Genomic DNA, 25,038 nt, shown 5'->3' with positions numbered 1-25,038 from the left:
ATGCGCATTAGAACCGGTAGGCAGGACAGTATCTCCGCCCCAACTCTGATCACATTCGTTAGGATACGCCCACCAGTATAGACGGGGTCGCGCATACAGACTGTGCCACCTAGCTAGCTACTACTGAACAAAGATATTGTTTCACTTAACACTAGGACTGCAAACGCCACGAAAATCTTCGCGAGGAAAATCAGCCTTCGAGTAGCCCACTTCCCCACTGTGAAGCGATTAGTGCCCTTTGTTTTGCTAATGACATGGTACGCATTTGAGGCGCCGACCCCCACTCTCCTTTCCAAGGAAAACCAGCTTGGCCAGCTCATCTGTATAGCACTTTTGACACAGCTTCAAGAAGCAGTTCAAAAGTTACAACCCGTGAATCTATGCTACTTTCTTTATAGCGCAAAGGTAATTATTCCTATGCTGAATAGGAATCATTTGGTTTGAATCGCGCTTAGCACAAAACGTCCTAACGGAAATTAATCTTCGCACTAAAGAATAAACATTGTATTTGTAGTAGGTGTTGTACGTGTTGTGCGATTTTCACTAGGCAAACCAGACACTGACTGTAACTGAAAATGTAAAAGTGAAAAAAAGCTATTGGCTAACAGCCAAATATAAAAAGCATGGTTAGTTTGATGAGGTTTAATGTGAATGACTTCAATAATTAATCTTGAATGTGTCAGTAGCGAACCGTGACCATAAAATCTGGGCCCGCTCCCACCCCCACGAAAAAAAATTGTTTCCTTTCCAAATTAACTGCAATAAATAAATAAAAAAAACTGAGACGACAGTACAGCTTTAGAAACGCAATAAACAGTAATATCTGTACTTGATAACTTCTTAAGCAAAATAAGGTTCCAAACAAAATAAGGTTCACAGCTCCATGTTCCTCGGAAGCAGAATATGTAAACAACGTGCACGATATATATATATATATATATGGTCTCTGGTGTATACACACACACAGACACACATGTATATATGGTCTATGCTTCAAGTACAATTCGTTCAATTCGCTAAACTACGAACTAGCTAGCACAATTTGGTAACCTGAGAAGATTTGAAGTTAACATCTGGCTAGCTAGTCAAATATCTAACTGAGCTTTTTACTGAAAGAACTTGACCCTAATGGTCTGTTACAACAATTTACTGCAGAACAAGACATTAAGGTGTGGTATAAAGACACTTTTGACGTTTTACAAAATAAACAAAGGTAAAAGGTTTTAATACTGCTGTCGAGAGTTTTGATAGAGTTTTGCTGTTGAGCGTGTTCACGTTTGAGTGTCTGGTATTAGATGTCAATCAACGCAGCTATTAACTGTCCATCACCTTATTGCCACACCCCTTTAAGTAACACTTAATAACTTTTATAAAATATATTTATTGTAGAGAAAAACACCGGGAGAGATACTAACGCAATGGGGTCTTATAGAATTGACAAATTATAATTGCTCAAAAAACTTATTTTACGTGTAATAAAAATTCAAAGTTTCTCGTCAAGCCCGTTCACTTACATGGGAATGGGCGGGGTTAAAAGTTGTACTGCAGCCAGCTACTAGAGGGTAGCTGACACACGGAGCCTTCACTTTTCACTCGTGTCGTCCAGTCCACTTATATATACGGTCTCTGTGCACAACCTCACGATGCGGTGGCACGGGTCCAACGTGCATGAGCGGAGCCACCACAATTGTGTCATTTTTGCCGCGAGAGTCCTTGTGCCAGTTGCAACGTGTCAAGTATACCTTACGAAGCTCAAGTGTTCAGTGAAGGCAGGCAGCAGAGTAAAGGCTGAATTATACTTGCGCGACGGACCATGTGGCGCGACTACGCACACCTCGTGCGAACGGCAGAGAAATTTATACTTGGTGCATCATATTCTTTGCAGAGTTCTCCGAAACGATATGTGTGTGGGATTTAGGCTAAAGTACTCGAAAATGCTTGAAATTGTAACTGTATTTCGTTTTACAACAAATAGCTATCTGGCTGAACAGTTCTATTGTATACTGTTAATTCCAGGGCGAAACATGAGAGAACGTGAAGATGTTAAGATAGGGCATTTTGAAAATAAACAACCATTAAGTAATGTGAAAAAAATAAAATAATTTCTAATCATTTTGAGTATACTGTATGTATAAATATGTAAATTAATTAAGCTTAAGGTGCTGGAAAATATTGAAAATGGACCTTGAAAGTGACGTACAAGTGCTTGAATTCTACCTTGTAAAGGTGTATGAGCCCTGCAAACATGACTTTGTTCATAGCGCTGAAGTGCGGCGCACGCAAAGTTACAAAATTCCAGAGGTGCACGACAACAAGTAAGGCACCACAAAAATATTTTATATGTATGTTTATTAGGGGTGGGAATCATTTACTATCTCACGATTTGATTAGATTCCGATTTTGGGGGCCACGATTTGATTCATAACGATTTTCGATTCAAAAACGATTTGATTTATAAAAAGTTCTGCTTCAGTCTATAAAATCTACATAATCTACTACAGTCTGCTTTGCAAGACAGAATGACAAATACAGAAAATAAAGTGTCTTTCACATTTAATTAACAAAAATAAAGTGCTTTGGGGGAAAAAATGCTTTTTGTTGTGTTACCAAAATTCTTGAGCTTCATTTTGCAAGCTGTCAGGGCTGGCTCGGATGCTGTTCCCCCAGCCGTTGCTAGGGGCACCAGAGTCCGGCGTAATCAGCAGTGATTCGTCTCAGCTGTTTGTTAGGCTTCTTAAGGAAGCTTGTGGAGACGGATCACTGCTGAATCATTTTGTTATGCCGGTACATTCTCAGCCAGTCTCTGCTTTCTCTGTGGTTGCTTCTCGTTTGAAGGTGTCTCACCACCTCTCTCTTATGCTTTCTCTTTACTTATTCGAGTATCTATCTCCTGCGTCGCTTCCTGACCCATCTCAAGTTTTCCCAATCCTGTATTTCTTCCTATCCGTTTCCCCTTTATTTTTGGGAAGGGTTTTATTTTGCTGCGGCGTTTTTTGCCCGCTGCCAGTTACTTCCCCTGACGTCCTTGGTTTCGTTTTCGTGTGGCATTTATCCGCGCTGTTTTTTAGTTACTGTTGTTTTGTTTTTTTCTCCCCCATCTCTCTACGGTTGAGTGTTATTTTTCACGCATTGTGTTTTCCGCATTTTTTTGTTTCTATTTACTCCGTGCCCTCGTGGTTTTGGTTTCTATTCTTTGGCGCGTTGAGTCTTCCGTGTTGTTTTGTTTGTTCGTTCTGGGTCACTGTGCACATTTCCCTCTCGCTAATATATTTGACAAGTGTCAAACGTATTGCTCTTGCGAGCTGACACATGGGTCCACCCTTCTCTATATTACTTCACGCGGTGTGTACGTTCCCGTGCTCACCGCCTTACACAAGCCTTGCGCACGAGCTACATTGTGTCAAGTTCGGTCTTCCCTGGCATTCATTTGTTTTGAAACTTTTCCGCGCATGAGTGTGTCCCAGAACCTGCTGGTAAAGTCTCACGTAATTTTGTAATTACGTAACGTGAGACTTCACCACGACTTGGAATCAATTTTGGGACATTTAAAATCGATTCTGAATCATAGTAAATGAGAATCGAGTTTCGATATGTTAATCAATTTTTTGGCACACTTCTAATGTTTATAATAAATTAAATGTATGTTTATAACAAATTTACCACACAAGGATCACTTATCCAAAGTATTTTATTTTTTGCTGTATCTAGGCAAAAACATTCCTTATAATTTTCCTTTGGTTTTCCAGGCCAGGCTGGTAAAGTCATTTTTCTCCTTTCTCCTGGTAACTCTACCAGAACATTTATTTCCTCTGTCTCCTCATCATCCTCCGCATCTTCTTCTTGATTGTGTATGCCAGCTTGCACTGCAATTATGTGGAGCATAGCACGTACAACAATTACAGCACAGCTTCATTGTGGATAAAATCGAAGCCCACCTGATGACTTGTGGAGGCACCGAAAACGCATTTTCCAAATGCCCAAAGCTCTCGCGATCACGCTTTGTGTTCTGCAGTGTGCCATGTTATATCTCTCCTCAGCCTCAGTCTGAGGATTTGACACAGGAGTGAGTATGTAGCTTTGGAGTGGATACCCACTGTCAGCTAGTACATGTCCATCATCAAACGCACCGTCCCTAGCTATCTGACACACTCCAGAATTGGCCCAGATGAAGGAGTCATGGGCACTCCCAGGCCACTTGGCCACAATGTAAAGAGGCCTTGGTGGTTGCATATTACTTGGATATTCAAAGCAGAGAAGCGGAGAATATTCGTAAGTATGAGGTTACGAAGTTTTGGGAAACGCACCCATGACTGATAAAATTTCCAACATCAAATGCACTGTCCCTAGCCATCTGACACAAAATTTGTCATATCTCAGACTCTGTCAACCTGCAAATGCACTCTGACACACAACTGTCTGATCAGCCTTGATGCTCTTTTGAAGATCTTTTCCTCAGTTGGGCCCTCCACATGCATACTATATGCCGTTCCAACACATCTACTTAAAGAATTACTGCACAGTAATGTAGAACCTTTGCTTACTATAATTAACTATTCTCTGAAAGCCTAGGCTACATACCCAAATCACTTAAACTTGCAGTCATCAAGTCACAAATTTAAAAACCTGGTCTTAATCCCCAGCAACTGTTCAACTATAGGCCAATCTCTAATCATTAATTTCATCCCCTCAATTGCCCCTCGAGGATGAATAAAGTTTTCTGAATCTGAATTTCCAAAATTCTAGAGAAAGTAGTTTCTTCGCAACTCTCTTCTTTCTTACAGACAGAAAATGTCCTAGAGTTATTTCAGTCTGGATTTTGACCCCACCACAGTACTGAAACTGCACTGACTAAAGTAATAAATTATCTCTTAATATCCTCTGATAAAGGACACGTTTCTTTTCTTATACTGTTAGACCTTAATGCTGCTTTTGAGACCATTGATCACAACATTCTACTGAATAGGCTGGAGACACTCATTGTCATTAGAGGCCAAGTACTCTACTGGTTCACATCCTACCTGACAGATTGTTACCAATTTGTAGTTATAAATAACAAATGTTCAGAACGTAAAAGGTAAAATATGGTGTTCCTCAAGGATCTGTATTGGGCCCCATATTATTCTCATTGTATATGCTATAGCTGGACACAATCATTCATAGACATGGTATTAGCTTCCATTGCTATGCAGATGATAGTTGTATATATCTTCTAATCCGGATGTCGATACTACTCCCAAAACTGAGAACTGCGTCCAGGACATTAAAAACTGGATGGTATCTAATTTTTTTATTCTATATTCAGGTAAGACTGAGGTGTTGCTTCTTGGACCAAAAGCTGCTAGAACCAATTGGTCTGATATTCCTCTTACCCTAGATGGCTTTTCAGTAACACCTAAATCTACCACAAAAAGCTTAGGTGTCACTATTGATTCGGATCTTTCATTTGACACACACATATATGCAATGTAACTAAGGCTGCCTTTTTCCATTTATGTAATATTGCCAAGCTGAGACATTTACTTTCATTAGCTGATGCAGAGAAGCTGGTCCATGCTTTTGTCACGTTAAGATTGGACTACTGTAATGGTCTTTTAATTGGATGCTCTAAACCAGAGGTGTCCAAACTATGGCCCATGGGCGAACTGCAGCCCAATGTCCAGGTTTCATTGGCCCGCAGCAAATTCTGAAAATACAGTTGAATATGGCCTGCACAAGAAGCTTGAGCTCAACTCTGTTGCACTTCTCAGTTTCAACACTAGAAAGAGCCAGTCATGGAAATGGTGCTTCTCCACTAAACAAAATTAAGCAAAGAAAAAGATGCATCGCGAGTCACCAGAAATGGCAGCACTGAAAAAACTCAAGTGAATGTAGAAGATTTCAAACACGGTGGGAAAGAAATCACCGGAAAGTGTATCTGTTTGATTTGCAATTAAGCTGTCGCTGTAATGAAAGAGTATAAATGTTCGTCGGCATTATGAGCCCAAACGTCAGTTCTCCACATCATACACCAGTCCCAAACGAACATAGAAAGTCAAGCAAATGGTAGCTAGCCTGCAAGCTCAATAACAGTTTCAAAGTCATAGAAATAATGTGTCCCGAAAAAGTGCAAGAATTCAGAACGTGCAGAACGTGAGCAGCATTTTATATTTCACCAGAAGATGGCAGCGTATACTATACTATACTATACTATAGCGGCAGATGGTAAAATGCCAGGCTGAATGGTTGGACATCCCTCCCTGTCCCTGGAATGCCAGGCTGAATGGATGGCCCCCACACATGTTCACCTCACCAAATCTGGCCCTCACTGCAAAAAGTTTGGACACCCCTACTCTAAACAGTCCCTAAAGAAACTCCAACTTGTGCAGAATGATGCAACTAGAGTCCTAACTAGGGCTAGAAAATTTTATCATATTAGTCCTACTCTCTCAGGATTATACTGGCTTCTGGTTGAATATCGAATCAATTTTAAAATTCTTCTGTTGACCTATAAGGCGTTAAATGGGCTTGCTCCATCTGGCTTTCTGCACTCCCAAAATGCAGGATTTCTCTTAGTTCAAAAAATTTGTAAGACTACAGCCGAAGGCAGAGCTTTCTCCTTTAAAGCCCCTCAGTTATGGAATAGCCTTCTAGCACCAATCTGAGATTCTGACACCGTTCTAATCTTTAAATCTAGACTTAAGACTGACCTATTTCATCAAGCCTTCACTTAGTATCCTTCATGTGAAGGTGTGGAGCTTCGGGGGCCCCAATCATTGAGTCTTCTGGTAATCTGAGATGTTGATGCTGTCATCCAGCCATGTCATGTGATCACTCTAGTTGTGACAATGACTTGGGTGGATAGCAATGGCTCAGTGAGACCACATGATTTTGGTCACCTCCAGGCCCCTCCCTTTAGTTGTGCTTCTATAGATAAGCCTGTCTGAATGCATATCACTGGCATGTGAGTATGTCTGTTCAAATCGATGGTTGTCTAAATTGATGTTCACATACTCAACCTGTATTTTAAATATTGGTTGCATGCTTCTACCAAAGACAATTCCATAAAAGCACCCAGGAGATGGTCTGGCTTGCCATTGGATGTGCCGATGCTGTGGTTGGATGTACCATTGTTGCAAGAGTTTTTAGATGTAAGGACAAAAAGCAATGCTGACTTTTTATGTATTGCATTTTTCAATAACTGTACTGGATAATTTGGAAACACAAACTCGCAGACATACATGTACAAGACCAAATGTAGAAACCAAATCTCTGAATGCACCATTATCTGAGCATCACACAACCACACAAACCGAGAACAAAACTTTAAGTTCTAAAAGAAAGAGATATAAGATTAGACAGTCATTCGGTCACTGGTACTTCAGGTGCCCTCAAGGCTCTGAACAGCTTTACATCAACAGACGCCTGCCCTACAAGAAACAAACAGTAGACAAGAAACAAACATCTGAAATATCCAAAGGTCAGTTTCTGTAATCATCTGGCTTGACCCTGTTTGTTCCCTGTGCTACTGTTTCTTCCAAACTTGAACAGCTGTGCAAAATACCATCACCATAACTAGCAGGACCTTCACCCAACTTGCTGAAGTTTTTTGTTTGTAATTCAGTAGTAAAAACCAGGAAGCAGGAAGCAGAGTTCAGAAGGAGCAGTCACAGGGTGAATGAGGAGAGATTCCTTAAAAAGTGTAGCTAACATGAGGAATATGTGCAAGTTTGGCTCAATAAGCATGGCAGGTGTACAATTTTAGAAACATACCATTGGACTAGGTCATTTGATTTAATCTTGATATCAAGCAGTAAATGAATTCAAGAAAGTTGACTTCTTTAATGACAAATTCCATTAGTAACCCTCCCGCCCCTCAAATGCATAATAACAATTTGGCAACAGATTTTTTGTAGTAAGAATGCTAATTGTATTAGTGTGGTGGAAATTGAGATGAAATCTTCTTAGGTTTAATATTTACAAAACTTCTTAACTAATGAAATAAAGTTGTATTGGCTGCCCCTATCTGTCTAGATTACCAATGTGACTGGATCTGTTTGGCAGAATGATTCAATATACCTGCATTAGCCTCCTCTTGGCCCTAAAGGGTGGAGATACTGACCACAAAACCTCCAATACCAAACAGCTAGTGCATTATAATAAAGATTTTTTAATAGACTCCTCACAATTGCAGTATAATTATCTAAAGTAATCTATTGTATAAACCATACATTAATTTAAACTAAGATTAAAGGGGGCTAAAATGATACAGTCTCTAGAAATATGAAGCCACTCTGTGAGCTAAATGCACTAATATAATATAACAGTTAGTTCCAAACTATTACAATAGTTCCAAACAAAACCATAACCTAACAAATAAAAATTAAACCTGGCACCAGCATCCTGTGGGGTAGCAGACATCCAGACAAAAGTTTGAGATCTTCTGTGACATTTTAATCCACTTCATGATCCATGTTCTATGTTAAAGGAAATGTAATCACTGAAACTATAATATGTTCATTTTTTTCATACTTTAAGAAAAAGGATGTCATATGTAAAAGTGCTTTTCCACTTAATCAGAACTTACTATTCATGAAGTACTGATTTACCTAGTACCCTTGTTTTTACTCATGGAATACTGATTTACTCAATACCTATGCATGCTCTTTGCCATATTAAAACAGCTTTGATTGTTTCATCTATAATAAGAGCTATGTACACACACACACACACACACACACACCATACAACCTGCACTACATTTAAAGTTGTAAAGTTGCCTTTCATTGACAGTGTCTTTTATATAATGAGATAAAAGCTCATGGTCCTAAAATCAAACCTAAAATCAGGATCTGAAATCAAACATCAAAAGTGGTATACATTCCTGTTATTTTGTACTGAGTCAGAGAGCCATACGATAAAAGATAATTTGTTATATTTGTTAGTTATTTGTTTATTTATTGTTATCAAGTTAAATGATGATAGAAACTTTAAAAAACAGATATGCTTTGAACCATATGTGGAAGAGATATTACAGTAGAATTCGAGTACTGTGCTATTACATGCTGAGCTTCAGTAGAGAGGTGTCCATGTATCTTTGTCTAGTCATATTCACATAACCACATTTTCAGCACTTGGACGAGTTTTTTGTCGGCAAGACTTTATGGAGCATTCACCTCTCCACAAAGACACTGCTGTGGTTAGAAAAGAATGTTTATTACAACCACTCTTGATGGCTAAATGCATCTAGACTGTAACTAAGCTACAGATATAGCTGCAGACAAAAAAACGTCCTCTTTTTGTCTTGGCCTATGCCATGCTTTTTAAGAATGTGGGATTGTTTTAGAAATACATTTTTTGCCTACAATTTAAAGGTTCAGACACTGACTTTAGCTGAGAGATTTACTGAGGCCTGTAGAAGACTAATCATAATATAATATTTAAGGCATGTTCAAGAGACTAGCTGCTGCCTATGGTGAGAGAGAGAGAGAGAGAGAGAGAACGGGCGGAGCAGATGAAAATCAGAAAACAACCAGCAGCAGTGTATATGCTTGGTATATGCAAGGTTTCCTCACACATGCATTGAAAGTTACTTCACAAAGAGCTCCAGTGCAGTACCCACATCAGATATAAGGCAGGGCAGGAAAGTGACATTAAGGGCTGTTTCGTTAACACAAGAACATTTTAGTTTAAAACAGTGCGCTTCTTCAGTATATCTTCTTCAAAGTCAATGAACATCTCAGTGAAATAAACATAGTCTCTTCGACCTAAAACGTCGTCATCGTTGTGTTCTCAGATCTGGTCTTAAGCAGTCTAACTCTCGTTAATTTTGCACAAACCGTTTCCAAATACGTTGTTATTCCTTGACAACAAAACTAATCAGCGGGATGACAATGTGATTTTCAGTCTACGAAAGATATTCTACATAGGGTTCTACTACTTCCACTGCGGTTTACACAGTGAAGCATTCATTTTCCTAATACGCCGGTTGAAAAAAGGTTCACACTGACGTACGCAGTTACACAAACATAACTGAACAAAGCGCACATACACGGAGACACTAACTCTTTGATTCTTTTTAAACTGACTAGCTCTCCGTGATTCGCAGAGCTCCTTATAATAATCTATTCATAAAAAGCAAAAACATTATTAAATGTACAAGGAATTAAGACCTTGGAAAAATATGGAATTATACAAGTTCTCTGACTGAAAAGGCGATAAGATGATAAGATTAGCTTACTTTAGAACTGACATTTACACTCCGAAAAAATTTATTGTATTTCGATTTATATACTTTTATAATTTTACTTCTAATATATTTTCATAAACGTGTGTCAATAAAAACCTATAACAGAAATCAAACGTCCTATTCCCAAAAATAATAAAAATCTTTCATAATGAATGCGCAGTAAAGACCATGCTCTATGTAACGAAATGTTGCCTAGTGTAGCCTATGTAGTGTAGTGGCCTGTCGAGAACAGGTGACAAGGAAAGATGCCATTTTCGTACACTAATATATTACGCTACTATATACTTATGCTACATTATTTTGCATAGTGATATTTTTTCTTTTTGCTTCTTTTTTCTTTTTGTTTGTTAAATACATAAACCTAAACGACGTTCTGTAGGCCTATGGTCAGCATAACCAACCTAACCTTGTCATTAAAGCGCACCATCCAAGCCTATGCCCCCGCCTGGTATATTGCAGTGCCCATCTTAAATCGTAAGCCACCTCCACCACCGACAGCAACAACAAAAAGCAAACCAAAACAACAAAAAATGCACACACACAGTACAACAAAGTAATCTAAAAGTAAAATGAAATCCATGAAAGCTGACCAAAAGAACAGCAGAGAGATTACAAAGACACTTAAAATTTAAAAGGATGCAAGTAATATAATAAACATGGTTGTGTTATTCCTCAAGCAGAAATACATTTGTTTTTCGATTTTCTAATGAAATGTCTACAATGTTTTCTTTTAACAAATGCACACACAACGCCACACAAATCGTCTCGTATTTATGGTTGACGTTTTATATGATTTGGTCTGCCAACATATAATAGTCCTACTTCAACAAAAATCTAATTTTATCGACAGAAAACCTTTACCTGATTGAGCCTGTAGAATCTGGGTGAGCATGACGGTTACCAGAACGATGGACGTGAGGTCCTTGCACCACGGTCTTCGCTTCTTCCGAATATCCATAACTTCCAAGTTTGACGGTTTGGTAAAACTAAGTTACCAAATTAGTATCAAATTAGTATCAAATTAGACCTGCCTTCTGACATAGAAAATCAAAGTTAGCATCGACTGAGCTTTCTGTGAAACAAAAAGAAAACGGTGCGCTTTAAGAGAAGTATTTAACGCACACCCACCTCGACAATAAATTACCTATCTACTTATGTACAAATCTTAAAAATGGGAATTAGTAATAAATATTTTTTGTTTTGTTTTTTACTTGAATCGTTGTGCTAAAGCCCCATTGAGTCAGATGTGTGAGCAGTTCCAAAGTGGAGAGAGCAGAGAGTGACTTGGAATCACTCTCTAAATCTCTCCCCTTCTTACTTTCTCCCACGAAGAGCGAAGAACCCTTGTGCTGTGTGCGCGCGCGAGTGTTTGTATGTGCGCGTGCGTTAGGATTGGGACGAAAGTAAGTAGAAGGAGGGAGAGAGAGTACGTGTCTAACTACGACAGTGTGCACATGGTAACTATAGTCTGACAAGGTACATAAGCAAAAAAATAAATAAAGAGAATACACGCGCGACTGTGATGGGGAAGCCCGTATAATCCCTTTATTATCCCTGTACTTGACATGACATTTCTGTGGTTTGCTATAGTGGAAAAGAGTACCTGGCGGCAGGCAATACAAAGATAGTGTGTTTACATCTAATTTTGTATTTTGTCCGATAAGAAAAGAAGAATGGGAAGGGAAAAGTCTCAAGTCTGCAGATGTATTTTTTGCAGATGTTTTTTTTTCTAACCAGTTAGCCAATCACGTTGTGATCCGCATTTTGTTAGCGTTCCACCACACCCACTTTCTCGCTTGCTCTCTTCGAAGTCATATATAGGCTATGCTCTGATTGCTCAGTTTAGTGCAAATAAATACAGTGATCCTCCAGACTTTTAATCGTTAGGATAATGAGCAAAACGGCTTTGTTTAGTGTAAGACTTGGTTAATTTTACATTGAAAATACGGAAAACATATATAGTGCATAAACAGTTCTCACTCGTCCAGTGGTTAGTTATTTTCTACTGTTTTCAGAGGACTGCACTCTTCTGGGTTGAGACATTGTCATACCTGTCGAATCTACCCCCACCCTACCCCCAGCTTAGGGGTCAGAGTCCCAAGTATCTCTGTCACCTGGGACATCCTTCGTGGTACATTCTCTCTATTTCTTCTTTTGTTTTTTTTCTTTCCAAAATCTCCTATTCCTTACATTGGAAGGAATCACAACTAGGCTACTATTATAACTATTGTCTGTATCTTGTCTACTATAACAATGTCTGGTTTGTTCACCAGTAGAATCTATCCCACATTCATTTACTCACTGTACCTCCTACAGAAAAGAAAATGATGTAGTTTGCTAGGTTCTAGAGCAAACTATCCTGATTTTTTTGGCATTCTGCAACCTTTTCACCAATAATGAAATTCAACCAAAAAATAAAAACGGTTTTACAACGGTTGTTGTCACAAAGCAGCTTTACAAGTGTTCGAGTCCAAGCCCCCAGTGAGCAAGCCACGGACGACAATGGCAAGGAAAAACCCCCTAAGAGCATGAAGAAACCTTGAGAGGAACCAAGACTCGGGAGGGGGGGGGGGATTCTTCCTCCTCTGCTCGATGCCGGTCACCATGGCGAGTACATTGTGGATTTGATGATAAATAGTATAGTAACACTACAAATGGCAGAGACACTATATACTTAGTGTCTATTGTGTTTACTTACTATATACATCGGTACATTCAAAGATGGCAGCATGTTCTTTTGTCCTTTTTTTTGTCTCTTTAGTGTTGCTTGTTTTTAGAAATTCTAAACGGTATTAGTTTCTCCCTTTTCATTTTATTTTGTTTTTTTTACATTGGCTTTAGTTGCTTTTAATCCGCATTATCTGCAAGTTCCTAAGAATAACAGCGAGTTGTGTTGTGGCCTCCTCAAGCACCAAACTAAAGTTTACAATTTCACCCAGACAGCGCACGCTAAACCCGGCCTGAGCTTCAGCCTGCAGTGTTAACAACTCCCTGAACTCATCCCGGTACCTAATGGCAGTCAGGGTACCTCTGGCTAGCACATGGAGGTCTGTGCAGCCCTCCAAAGAAATGCCTTCCCACACCATTACTGACCCACTGCCAAACCGGTCATGCTGGAGTATGTTGCAGGCAGCCGAATGTTCTCCATGAAGTCTCCACACTCATGTCTGTCACATGTGCTCAGGGTGAACTTGCTCTCATCCGTGAAGAGCACAGGGCGCCAATGGTGAATCTGCCATTCTTGGTGTTCTATGTCAAATGCCAATCGCCCTGCACGGCATCAGGCTGTAAGCACAAGCCCCACTTGTGGACATCAGGCCCTCATACCACCCTCATGAAGTTCATTTCTGACAGTTTGAGCAGAAACATGGATATTAGTGGCCTGCTGGAGGTCATTTTGCAGGGTTCTGGCACTGCTCCTCCTGTTCCTCCTTGAACAAAGGAGGAGGAAGCGGTCCTGCTGCTGGGTGTCTTGCTAATTGCCTCTCATTTCTATCTGTTATCTGTGTTATTTGCACAACAGCAAGTTAAATTGATTCACAGTCAGTGTTGCTTCCTAACTGAACAGGTAAATCATATATTAGAAAATGGCCTGTTGTTGGAAAGGTCATGAGGATTAAGACCAGGAAAAGCTCCAAAACGTTCCACCTTTGGATATGAAGGGTAGACACACAGAGGAAAGTGCAGGGCAAACCACCATATCAAAACAGAAGAAAGGAGCAATGAAAGCACATAACAAAAGAGCAGGTGTTAGCTGTAAATACACATGTATTTAAATACACTTAAACATTATGTAAACAGAAAAAATATAAACATCATTGATATAAAAATATCAAGACGACCAGTCCTTTCTTAGAATACAGAATTTCCTGAGTACATAAAGTTGATTACAAAAAAGGATTGGTAGCCTATAGGAACAGTTTACCTTATAATGGAACACCTTGATATATAATTCCATGTAACAGGGTGATGGAAGCAACAGACACAGAATGTAGTCCTGGGTCTACACATCTCCATAGTAGACACAACACAGCTCAAGCTCAATAATACACAAACAGACAAAGGAGCATAGCGTGCTCAAAACTTGGTCAGCAGTCACTTTTAACTTGGCCTGTAAATGGTAGCAACAGAAGAGCACCATCAGGTCCAGGTCGACACAAGCAATGCACAGCAACATTCAGCAGGACCTGTGGGCTTATATAGAGGAGGAATGAGGGCCAGGTGCACAAGATAATGAGCAGTGATGATTGAATAATTAGTAGGCGGGTAATTGGGATCTGGGGAGTGTACGAGTGGTGTAATGTAGTGATATGGGTGGCTCCCCTGTGGAGCCGGTCAGGCCTACCGTGACAGTCCACCATTTTTATTGATTCATTGTTATTGATCATAATTAATCAGGCACTGGCTATAAAAACACCTGAAAAAATAGAATGCATACTATTAGGGAAATAAGGAGTTTTGACAACCACAACTACAATAAAGAGGATACAAGTATAGTAAGAATGATGTTTTAAGAGGTAAAACATTTTTCCAAGTTACAGAGTTGGACAGCTGCAGCAGGAGTTGGTTGTATCCAGGGCCCACCAAAAGTTCCAAAACACTGTGAATAGGACAGACTGCCATATGGTATGAAGTTACTCAGACATCATTTCCACATTTAGGCCCTGGAGGAATGTTTATTTAAGGTGAGGAGTCTGGGTGGTGATCATCACACAGCCCAGGTTAACCACTTCCCTTGACCGAGTTGATCCTTATTCTTCTGAAATGACATAAAGGAGAGACACTGGCCTAATCTAACACATTCATGTGATATCTTAGACCTTCTTAATGGACAGGCTGCCTCACCCAGTATTTCTATGATGCCTTTCCTAAAATCAGTGTTGTTTATGCAAGTTCCATTGAAGTACCTTTTGTTCATCGATGATTTTGGTCAGCTTTGGACATATCATTATATCAATTTTGCTTAATAAATTGTGTTTTTTTTGTGGCATATTGGTATAAAAGCAAAAATATTAAGAGCAGAGTAGAAATATCAATCACTTGGTTTAGAATTGATGACCAAATAACAGGCTCAAAATGTACATATTCTTCCTACTGAACTACATTTACATGATTTGAAAAATATTTCACAGAATTAAACTTTTCACATTGTACTGTATGAGTGGAATTGAATTACTTGTTAGTTTGTTAGTAAAAACTTGATTTATAATTTTTTTAAATGATCATTGTCAAGGTGCACCAGGAACCCAGCTATCAAGGCAGTCATGGCCTGGTGGTTAGGGAACTGGCCTTGTGACCGGAGGGTCGTGTGTTCGATTCCCAGACCTGAGGCCATGACTGAGGTGCCCCTGAGCAAGGCCCTTAACCCTCAATTGCTCACTTGTATAAAAATGAGATAAAAATGTAAGTCTCTCTGGATAAGGGCGTCTGCCAAATGCCGTAAATGTAAGAACATTTCCACACACACCACCTACAATATTCTTCCCTCCTTATTATTAACCATGAGTGCCTGTGCTTTATTTGTCTTCTCCCTATTTAAAGCCCAGAGGTACACTTCTACAGTGTTGTACATTGTTCATTGATAGTCTCTTTCTCTTTTTTCTGTTTTGGTAATTACAACATATCATAAAAACATCATATTCTTTTAACTTAATGTAAAGCTAAACAGTTCACATACTCACAGTTGGTAATAGCTTAATGTAGCTCTCTAGGGACCATACTGAAGAATGCGCAGTACTGGAACTCGGCACCTATGGGGTCGATGAATGGAGGGGGGGGGGGGGGGGGGGGGGGGGGCGAATGGAGAGAGGGATGAGGAACAGGTGTGTGCTGTGTGCTGATGAGAAGGAGTGTCAGTAGGTTGGGGACTGTGAGCGAGGGAGTGGCCTTGTGTGAATGCGTGTCTGGGCATGACCGTTTGTGTCTCCCCTGAGGACTGGGACCAGCCTACCATGACAATTCCATTATCAACATTTTAAAAAGTTTTTGTTTACTGATCTCAGAAACAATAACTTCGATGTCTAAACAAATAATCCTGTTCTTGCCATTCTAATGCCTTTATGTGGCACTTGGACCAGGACTTTGTAATTTTTATTTATGTAACATAACAAATATGCTATGTTTTTGTCTCCATGAAGGTGATCTTGTTTAAAAATAAATTGTTCACATAGTTAATTTCCAATAATTTGATGAAATTAGAAAACATGAAGGACTGGTTTTTCCAGTTTCAGGCTATGTCCAGCTGCCCCTGGGCCAGAGGTCATAGAGCAGCTATCAAGTGCCATCGCATCCTCTTCACGGTCTGTTTCAGACTGCTGATGGTAAATGGAAATTACAATGTTTTTCTCTGCAGCTTACCAGTGTTCCCTGGACAGGATGCCAATTATTGGAGATCCCCTACTTGCTAAAGAGAAGAGCATGTTCTTAGCATTGTTCTTGGCAGTGGCTTTTTCAGGGGGGTTCTAGCAGTCATCATGCTGCTATTGTATGATTCACTATTGCCTGCACATGATGAAATACCATACCTCTAAGATTTTTGATGTTAGAGGTACAATCACACTTCCAGCAGGAATGAGACTAGGATCCTGATGACAGGTGAAAATTGAGTGGCCATTCTTGAGTTACTCCCCTAATCCTGACTCTCATGTGGAGAGTCTCTGTGTATACAGACTTCTAGTAGATCCTGCACTCAAGCTTCATTCATTGTGATGTCTTCCTTGTGTCAAACCACGCAAGCATTTCTGCATTTTCGAATTGAAATGGAAGTAAATAAGTGGCTTTTGTTTTCAAGTGGTGAATGGGTGAGTTTGGTGAAAAGAGAACAAATGATTTTTCATAGGTCTGTCATAGGTAAACTGCTGGTATTGTTGGTTGTTATTGCTACTGTCACAGTCGCCACGGCAACCCCTCTGGTTTTGATTTAATTTCTTGGTTTTCCTCTTTGTGTACCTTTATTTTGAAATGCCATTTTGTGTCTATCATGTACCTCATGTCCCCACCCTGTGTATTGGTTGTGTATTGTTAGATCCTTTTTTTCCCTGTGTATTTTTATCCTGTGTTTCTCCAGTCATGTTGCTGGTCCTTGTATGTAGCCTCTTGCTTGTTCTAGCCTCTGCTTTAGAGATATCATTCTAGTTGTATCATTTGTGCCTTGTGTAGTTACCTCTCTGTTGTTCTGTTCTGTTCTAGTTCTTATTACCTGGTTTGTTCCTTGATTGTTTTAGCCCTGTCACCTTTTGATTTGTAAGTATGTCTGTTTCTTATGTTCCATGATGCTGTGTTTTCTGTTGTTTATTAGTTGTCCCAAGTCCAAAGTGTTAGTTGGTTCATGATTAGTGTTTGGTTTTTGGTTTAGTGTTTGGTTTGTTTGTTTCTGTGCTTCTTGTATTTTCTTGAGTTTTGTAAGTCCCTGTTTTCTACCTGCCCTGTTTTCTAGTTCTTGTTGTCTGTGTTCGCTTTGGTGTTGTGTATGTTACTCCTTACTTTTTAATACTATTGTGTTTCCTGTTTGCTGTGTTTGTCACTGATATGGGTTGGGTTAGGACTTTGGGATTTAGTTATTGTTGGGTTTTTTGTTAGGGTTTTATTAATAAACCTGTGGAGTGCCTGCACTTGCATCTTGCCCACACTGACTCTGTGGGAAAGCTACATCATGTTTATTCTGAATTAAATTTTTATACAAAGTTGACATGTTGGGGTATTACATAATAGATTGCTGTGTCCGTTGCATGACAGATATGCTATATGTACAGTGAGGAAAATAAGTATTTGAACACTCCCACTTAGAAATCTTGGAGGGGTCTGAAATTTACATCTTGGGTGCATGTCCAATGTGAATCTGGAAATCACAATGTATGAATTCCTCACTGTAATTTCTGTTACGTTGTATACTTTGGTTGTTTGAATTTATGATTGTTCTCACTGTAATTTCTGTTATGTTGTATACTTTGGTTGTTTGAATTTATGATTGTTTTAATCCACATTTGTTAGTTTTGGACTATCATAATAAATATGCATGACCTCACAGAGTCTTTACTGATAATTTTTCACCATGGGCCTCTTATCCTATATGCTGACATGAATAAGTAGCATTATTTATGACCATTATTTTGGTCACGGTTGTCTCTTTTTTATTTGTGGTCTGGCAGCTCCCTTTTGTTTCCAGACAATATTGCCAATTTCCAGCTATTCTGCACTGCATGATGAGTTATGCACATTTCATTCATGATTGGGTGTGAAGAGTGGTATTTACTTGGGTATGACTATCCCTGTTTATGCAGAAGGCTTAACCATGATGTCATGATGATGATGTGTGTGCTTGTCACAAGATGAAGGAGGGAAGTGGCATTCCTGCCACAATTTTTCATGCCCCTAAAAAAGGACCATGTTTTAGGACCAAAGAAACTGGGTGTTATAAAATACAATTTTGTAAAGCTGACCACATTCAAAATAATTCCAACAGTAGCTTTTTTAAACTACCATCCTCTTTTAAATTTTAGTAAATATGGTCATTCTCACCCATTGAGTGATCTCTCCCTTGTCACATGACTACCAGCCATGGGAAGTGAAGCAAGCACATAGACACAGAAAGAAGGCCCCAGTTTTGCTTCCTTGAACGTACTACTACTATGACAGCTTGGTACATAGAGCATAATAGCAATGACATTTGATTAGGTTCATGTTGCTAATATTCTATATATTTTAATGTTCCATGGGAAAGCATTAAATGTTTATTTACATATACTGTATATGTAATACATGTATTAAGGGGTGCAGTCTGATGCATGGTAAAAGTAATTTGTGCCAATGGGTGAGTCTGGGTCTTAAAAGAAGTAACAGCAGGATATGTGGCTCAGTAACCCCTAACTAGCTTTTATTTGCAACACTTAGGGCTGAACAGGACAGGGCACATAAAGAATTCATAGTTTTGGGTTCTTGTTCCTCTCACTAACAGTCCTTTCTTGTGGTTTGGCAACATGATGACACTACTGTCACTTACCCTGTCAGTATTGTCACTTACCCTTCTTGGACTAGCTTCACACCACAAATCACCTCAATTCCATTAAACTATTTAGAAGTCTTGCTAGAAAACAAAGCTTCTGTGTCCATTAACCCCAAAATGCAAGTGCCTGGAATATGCTATACCTCATTACATTTGATTGGAACCAGGTTCCTGTGCCAGATAAACCATAAAAATAACTTTTTGACAACAAAATCCAGAGGTGAGTGTTCTGTAACAGGATGTGTGATCATGGACTCCAACAAATAGACAGAGATTTATAAAAATCTGGCTGCTTCTGCATTGAGACTTTGGTTGCAACAGGATAATGAACCAAGGCATAGCTTCAGCTCCATTCAGAAATTGAATCAACAGGGCTGTTTTTTTTAATGTAATCTTAAAATATTAACAGAAACAAAGCATGAGGTAAACATTTATTCCCTCAGAATTGCCCTTAATTTTAATAGCTCCCTGTTTTATTGGTTGTTTGTTATATAACACATTTTGTTAAACTGTAACTGTTCACTTATATGTGGTACATCTCTAGGATCTAATGTTCCAAGACAGAAAAATAGAATTCATAGAATGTGAAGTGATTACATCTGTAAACGTTTGTTGCATATGTCCTGAGCTGGGGCAGTCTAGTCTGCAGTGATTCCAAATTTAAACGCTGTAATCATGCCCTATGTGGTTGAGTTCTAGAGACAGAAAGTAATAGCAAAAATGGAAACCATTATAAAAGCGGACAGGCCTGCAGGGCAGCCACACCACCATTTTGAAAGTATGCCTAATCAAGTCTTGAAAAAACCCAATTGAGATATATTTAAATTTTGAATGTTGAGTTGTATATTGTATTACTTATTTCTAGAACTATGTTGCTTATGCTACTGACATCCTATTATTTAAATAAACATTTGAGCACCATTTTGGCCTAGGGACAACTTATAAAATGGTATCAAGAAGTGGACATTAGTTAAATAATTGTGACAGAGTAATATATCAACAAGAAGAGCATTTGGATACTGATTACAGAATTCTCAAATCAAATCTAGGTTAGTTAATTAATTTGTTCAGAGATAATACAGAGACTGTATGATTGTTTTATCTTTCTGATCCACCAGTTTGAACAGATAGATTTGATCAAGTTTGCGTGTGTGTGCGTGTGTGCGTGTGTGTGTGTGTGTGTGTGTGTGTGTGTGTGTGTGTGTGTGTGTGTGTGTGTGTGTGTGTGTGTGTGTGTACGTGCATGCATATTTCATGAACGGGATATACAAGCAAGATTGCCCTACAGAGAGGTTCATCAACCTTGTGTGGCTATGGTGGCTATTTAAAAAATGGGACCTTGTAATTAAAATAAAGCAGGAAAATTATATTGTAGACTTCCTTGAAGACTCTGTATTTTACTGGGCAGGGCTGCAAACCACACACACACCCTAGCCTGCTACAACATACCAAAATAGATCAGCTGAGGAAAGTGTGTGTGTGTGTGTGTGTGTGTGTGTGTGTGTGTGTGTGTGTGTGTGTGTGTGTGTGTGTGCGTGTGTGCGTGTGTGTGTGTGTGTGGGTGTGTGTGTGTGTGTGTATTATAGTTGGTATGGGTTGTTACAAAACCATAGAAATAATATGGTTTTGTGTGTTTCTATGTGTTTAAAAGACATTAGTCCAAATAATAAATACAGGTACATATGGAAAAAATGTGACCAGACATTATACCGTGGGATATAAACAATAGTTTATTGCCACTTTCTGGCTAGTTAATACAATGTTAAATGGTTATATAGTTGGCTGTAAATTCTTTCTAATCAATGACTGACAACTGTCAACAAATCCCAGACGAGTGTCTTCTCAGGTGATGGTTCTGACACTTCTTGGAGCGACAACAGCAACATACCTAAGAAGCAGATCTCTTGATTTCTTATGTATTAATTGTAGCAATGTAAAGTTGACAGTCTGCACTTTAACTTCACTGTTAGCGTATAGTTTTAAATCCAGTGTCCTAATGTACAGAAATTTATCTTTAATATATAATGCTTTAGTAACACTTGAGGACCAAAGTTGTTGAAGTGGGCTAGGCCTACATCACACTTTGTGGAAACAATTAAACAATGTAAGGTAGTTTTTAGGCATTCTTGCTTAACTATGATGAAATGCAGCACAATTCATTAAAATCAATTACCCAGATAAACATATTTACACAAAAACAAAACCAGAGAAAAATGCAACAATCCGGATTGTCACAACATGAATGAAAAAGGGTAAGTAAACAGACAGCTCAGAACACAAGACAAGGCAAACGAGACTTTGCAATGACAGAGAGAAGGCAACATATATACGCAAGGATAAGGCAGACAATGAGACACAGGTATAGCTAATAAAGGGTAAGTAATGAAGAGGGATATAGGGATGCTGGTCAGAGGCTGATGGTGTGACAAGGAGATTGTCATATGAAAAAGGGTTTTGGAATTTTGAAGGGAAACTGATTCCTCACTGGAGGTGCTTGTTGCACACATATATTGTATAGTTAGCATTCATATTCACATACTCCCCCATGACGAAGGATAAGGTTAGACATGCTGTTAGGGTAAGGTAACCACGAGCAAGGTAGCTATAGCCCTATACAACAAGTGACTTTTGTTGTTCTCTTTCTGGGCTATAGTGATATATTCTGATTAATTGAGATCTGATAGAGAGAGATGCTCATTTGACCTTTATATGGCATTTTAAAAAATGTCCCTGATATATAATTTAGAGTTGACAGACAAATATGGCAAACAAACATTCACTGTCAATTAAGGTCTACTGTCAGAGATATAAATAACATCAGAAATTGTTATAATCAAGGCTAATTTTTCACTTAGTATAATGTCAATGGGAATGATGGGACCAGACACTGTGGACCCTTTTGAGTCTTGGTCCTCCCAAGGTTTCTTCCTAAACCCTGCCTAGGGAGTTTTAAATTGTCACTATTGGTCCTGGCTTGCTCATTAGGGATGTGGACCCATGTGTTTGTAAAGCTGTACTACATAAAACATTTTTTGACTTGATCATTGTGAGGCTTCAAACAGGATGCCACTGAGCTTAGAGAGTCACAGAGTGTCATCAGCAGGTTGCAACTGAAATACAGAGAGACTAGAAGAATCACAGAAAGGCATAGAAGTGGACATTTTTTTGCCACATTCCACACTGATGACCACTTTGTAGTAAAGAAAGATTTTTCATTCCCTTGCTCTGAGGGTCTACCGTTACAATCACAGGAAGTGCATTCCCTCACAAAGTTTCAAACTATCCATCTCTGGTCCTAAAAGGTACCCGCAGCATTAAGTAAAAAATGCTAAGAAAAATGCTACGTCAGTCCCTCTGCTAGGAAACCCTCACCAGGACCTTAGTCTGAGGCAGGGGTCGGCAACCTATGGCACGCGTGCCACCGTTGGCACGCCAAGGCATAATCACTGACACACAGCACGCTAGACCAACATCAGCAAAAAAATTATAAATTAATATAAATTATTATATTAATGGATTATACTTTCACGAGTGACCGTAGCACGCGACTCCGCACACCTCGCGCAAACCTGCGCGAGCGGCGGAGGCGTTTATACTTGGCGATCGATAGCGATAGAATACTTAATTTGTGTCCATTTATCTATTCATCTATTCCAGTTATTAAAATTAATTATTTCCCCGAAATTTTAGGGTGGTCCCCCTTATAATTATTCATAATTAATGAATATTGCTACAATACATTGTGAACAGTGCCCTGTAGAACCAGATGATGAATATCACACAACTCCAAGCACATTTAAGGGAGGTGAGAGGCACCCAAGTGCCATGTCAGACCATTTGAAACCTTTTCCATCAGAGTGATCTGCGTGCTAGACAACCTGCAAGTGTATCTGACCACTCCACCAGGCACAGGCACCATCTTGCATGGGCCAGGGAGCATTTACACTGGATGAGGGAATGAGTGTGCTGTTCACTGCCAATGATTTTGTAGACATCAAGGAGAGCGCCACTGTTGACACCAGCAGAGCGTTTGGTGGTGATGGTGTTACAGTCTGGGCAGGTGTGTCTAATCAATATAGGACTGCCCTACACTTTGTAACAGCCACGTACTACTTGAATAACAGTATTAATCATTGTACCTCTGCATGAACAACAAAGGGCTAATTTCACCTTCATGGTCGACAATGCTCAAGCTCATCGAGGTTGCATTATTAGGGAACCTAATACTGGGGTACTTCAAATGGAATGGATTGCACTTTCTCGTAACTCTCCACCCCAGACCCTCATTGACCTAAGGGCTGCCTTTCAAGAAGAGTGGGATGCCATACCTCAGCAGACAAAAAGTCAACTTGTGAACAGCATGAGACGGTGTTGTAAAGCTGTAATTGATGCTCAAGGGCACATGAAAGGTTATTAAGACATTGAAATTTGTTGTTGAGGTTTACACAACACTATTGTTGGCTTTTGTTTCAATAAATTGTTTAAGATGAGCAAATCACATTGCATTCTACTTAAATTGCCTACTTTGGCAACACGGTGGCTTGGTGGTTAGCACGTTTGCCTCTCAGCACTGGGGTCTTGGGTTCAAGTCCCTATCTGAGTGGAGTTTCCATGTTCTCCCTGTGTTTGCGTGGGTTTCCTCCGGGGTCTCTGGTTTCCTCCCACAGTCCAAAGACATGGAGGTTAGGTAAATTGGCCCTCTCTGATTCCCTGACAAATTCTCCCTGAGTCTGTGTATGTCTTCATGTTCAATAAAAGCAGTTGTCTGAGTGTCTGTGCATGAATGTGTGTGTGTGTTTGTATGCCCAGTGGTGGATGGTGCTCTGTCACTAGGGTCTGTCCTCTCTCCCCTTCCTGCACCCCATTCAGTCCCCCAGGGGGCTGTGTATCCCGGTAGAGAGTACGCTGTGCGCAATTGGCTGCCGCTTCTCGCCGGTGTGTGAATGGTAGTGTAAGAGTTGTACCTGTGTTACAATTGTAAAGCGACCTTGAGTTTCTAGAAAGGCGCTATATAAGTTGAACATTCATTTATTCACTTTCATGATATAATATCATGAACTACATGAGAGAGAGAGATCTTGCTATTACAATCTGATTCCAAAAATAGCACCGTGCTGTCACATCTGGCTCCACCCCCATCCGACTGTCAAGTCTGTTTTGTTTGTTATATTTGTTATGTGCTAATGTTTTGATTTTTATGTGCTTCTCCTGCCACCCCATGTCATTTGAAACCCTGCCCCCTAATGATCACTCCCACCTGTGTCTTGTTAGTTTCCTTGTTGAGTTGTATATTAAAGCCCTGTGTTATGTCCAGTTCTTGGCTAATCTTTGTTTGTACCACAGCCCTGTTGTCCGTGTCTGTAAGTTTGCTACTGTTTGGTTTGGTTTGTTCTTTGTATTATCACACCTAACTCCTCCTAAACTCATCTGACCCTGGCCTGCCTATATGACCTTGATATGGTGATTATAGTTGGCGATTTTAACATCCACTTTGAAAATCTACATGACTCTTTTAGCATAAACTTTCAAGCAATTCTTGATTCAATGGGTATCACTCAGAATGTGGTGGGCTGCCGTTATTTTCCCTACGTTATGTCTGACGCAAGCACGTAAGTGCGAGCCCTCCTGGAACCCATAGACATTCTACACTTTGGAAAAAAAATATTAACATGAGAGTCTACGAGAGCAGTCGGGGCGATTTTCAGTTAGACTAAAATCGCCCCAAAAGGGGCGGTACTACAGGGAATGCACCTCAACGCTGATTGGACAATGGCATTCCGAGGCAAGAGAAACTGTCCAGAACAGGCATAGC

At 39.6% G+C, this 25,038-nt stretch overlaps 1 protein-coding gene across 9 annotated transcripts in view; it reads right to left on the bottom strand.

The window, feature by feature from the left end:
• col11a2 (collagen, type XI, alpha 2) overlaps positions 1-11,591 on the bottom strand; it is a 63,773-nt gene extending 52,182 nt beyond the window's left edge. For 2 of the 9 annotated variants that reach the window (XM_077009530.1, XM_077009531.1), the window contains exon 1: positions 11,087-11,591. In XM_077009530.1, the coding sequence (XP_076865645.1) occupies positions 11,087-11,183 (97 nt within the window). In that variant the 5' untranslated portion in view covers positions 11,184-11,591. The remainder of the gene's footprint in view (positions 1-11,086) is intronic. The other 7 variants (XM_077009532.1, XM_077009533.1, XM_077009524.1 and 4 more) reach the window with 6 other exon arrangements.
• Between the last annotated feature and the right edge of the window lie 13,447 nt (positions 11,592-25,038).

This window comes from Brachyhypopomus gauderio, chromosome 6, assembly GCF_052324685.1.
Source record: "Brachyhypopomus gauderio isolate BG-103 chromosome 6, BGAUD_0.2, whole genome shotgun sequence".
Classification (NCBI taxonomy): Eukaryota; Metazoa; Chordata; class Actinopteri; order Gymnotiformes; family Hypopomidae; genus Brachyhypopomus; species Brachyhypopomus gauderio.
This window is presented reverse-complemented; position numbering and strand designations above follow the sequence as displayed.